Consider the following 2565-nt stretch of genomic DNA (forward strand, 5'->3'; position numbering starts at 1 on the left):
CTATACATATACATTCCTATGGAACATATTTTCACATTAGTGATGTTGTAATGAAGAATTAGAACCAACAGGGGGAAACCACAAGAAAGAGAAAACAAAACAAAAGAGAAGAAAAAAACAGCAAATAGTATGCCTTGATCTGCATTCAAACTCCATAGTTCTTTCTTTGGATGTGGATAGCATTTTCCATCACCTTCATCTCATTCTCATGTGGCACAATCTTAACATGTTTCATCATTCTGATCTCTCTTTTCTGGATATTCTCCAGTTTTAAAGTTCTTACTGAAATGTGGTGCTCAGAACAGAATTAATAAAAAACATTGAGTATTTGCTATGAGTTAACACTGTTCTCAGCATTGAGAAAGTAAATAGAAAAGTCTTCTACTGGGGAGGACGCCACACATAAGGGAATTGTGGCCAGCAAAGGGAGTAATGGTCTGGGAAGTCCCAGGTATTAGTTCAACAATAGGGCAGTCAACTGACATTCCCTTTGAAAGGCAATGGTGATGGATAATAATAGCTAGCATTGATATAGCACTTTAAGGTTTGCAAAGCACTTTATGGATGTTATGTCTTCTGATTCTGACAACAACCCTGTGAGGAAGGTGCTCTTATCATCTCCACATTAAAGATGTGGAAATTGAGGCAACCAGAGGTTAAGTGACTTCCTAGACTCACATAACTAGTAACTATCTGAGGCTGGACTTGAATTCATGTCTTTCTGATCCAGCTTCAATAGAATTTAGCTGCCAGTGGAAAGGTTAATTTGCTTAAAATTTTCTGGGGAAAAAGCAGCAAAACAAAAAACAAAAACAAAAACTAACCAAATGTAAGTTTTGGCTGCATTAAAAGGGATGGTTTCCAGGAAGAGGTAAATGACAGTCCTATTGTACCCTGCTCTTGTCTCACTTTCATGTGGAGTATTGTATCAATTTTGGACAGCATGGCTTTTAAAAGGACATAGATAAAATGAAGAGTGTCCAGAGGAAGGCAACTAAGATAATGGATGGTTTTGATTCCTTGTCATTTTTGACTTGGTTCAAGGAATCTGGCATGCTCAGCCTAGAGAAGGAAAGACATGGGGATTTGGGAGGGGGATATTATATCTGTCTTCAAGTAGTTGAAGGGCTATCTCATGGGAGAGGGACTTGACATTCCATTTGGCCTCAGTGGGCAGAACTAGGATCAACCAGTAGAAGTTACAAAGAGGCAGATTTGGGCTCAATATCAACAAACCCATCCCAACAATGAGATCTGTCTCAGAGTGGATGGACAGCCTCAAGAGGAGATGGATTGCCAGTCCTTGGAGGTTTTCAAGTAGAGTCTGGATGACCATCAAGATATATATTATGGTGGAGACATCTTTTGTGTATGGGTTGGACTGGATGGCTCTTGAGATCCTTTCCAGTTCTCATATTCTGAAATTCTATAACCTCATCTGATGGGCTTTCTCTTCCTGTTTTTCAGGAGAAGGACATAATGGAATTACATCATGCCCTGAAAGCAGAGGAGTCTTTTGTGTTTCACGTCAATACAAATGGCAGCATTTCTACCTTTCAATCGGCTGCTTTTCCTGGCTGGTTCATCTCTAGCTCAGCGGAGCAGGGGAAACCCATCAAGATGACCAAAGATGTGGGAAAAGACAATACAGCTTTCCATTTTGACCCCAAGGTTTGAGCCTGGCCTGGACCAAGTAGCCTCAGTTCAACAAAAGGCTGTCCTGCTTGCACAGTATATCACATGTTCCAAAATCCTTTTGTGATATTAATCTTGTGCCTGTGTTGGGAGACGTGAAATATGACTAGGATATGTTCTTGCCTTCTAGGGGCTTAGCTTTAATACCACTGAGTTGAATTAACCTGTATGTAATTGTTGCAGTCATTAATATAGATGTTTTGGGTGACTGAGGCTTTTAGTATCTCAACTCCTGAACTCCCCATCCAGCCATTTCCCCTCACATTCCCCAAGGGAGCAGCTACCCATCTGAGTGGTTCCTAATGACAGGGGGGAAGGCTGACAGCAGACATGGGTGCCTTGGCCAGGTGGCACTTGGGAATGTTTGTCTTCTGGAATTGCTCTGAGGAGGATGCTTTCCAGACCAGCCCTGTCCCAGTGCAGAAGTTTTGTGGCTGTTTCTCAGACCTAAAGCATTAGCATCAAGGACCATGAAGAATTTTCTAAAAAAATATTAAAGATGCTGTCCCCAGTGGTCTATGAATATGAACTGAATGAGTTTGTCAGAATGTTGGGGTTATTGGAAGCATATGGGTGTGCGCATACTCGAGCATAAAATAACTTGATTTTATATATATATATGTGTGTGTGTGTGTGTATATATATATATACACACACACATATATATAATACATCTTTAAACGTTTAATACATCATTATATATGAGTATGTGATATATTTTATAGTTATGTTATATATTAAATATGTATTTAATGGATTATACACAAACATGCATACAGTACACACATACACACACACACACACACACACATGCACACACACACAAGAATGTGTGCATACACAGAGTAGATTGCATAGCATAGTTCAGGG

At 39.9% G+C, this 2565-nt stretch overlaps 1 protein-coding gene across 1 annotated transcript in view; it reads left to right on the top strand.

The window, feature by feature from the left end:
- The window catches only part of LOC114042549 (interleukin-36 alpha-like), a 9682-nt gene extending 7458 nt beyond the window's left edge, over positions 1-2224 (top strand). The window contains exon 5 of the mRNA XM_027861236.1: positions 1468-2224. Within this exon, the coding sequence (XP_027717037.1) occupies positions 1468-1677 (210 nt within the window). The 3' untranslated portion in view covers positions 1678-2224. The remainder of the gene's footprint in view (positions 1-1467) is intronic.
- Positions 2225-2565: the final 341 nt, after the last annotated feature.

Source organism: Vombatus ursinus, unplaced genomic scaffold (genome assembly GCF_900497805.2).
Source record: "Vombatus ursinus unplaced genomic scaffold, bare-nosed wombat genome assembly UNPS02014599.1, whole genome shotgun sequence".
In the NCBI taxonomy this organism is placed as follows: domain Eukaryota; kingdom Metazoa; phylum Chordata; class Mammalia; order Diprotodontia; family Vombatidae; genus Vombatus; species Vombatus ursinus.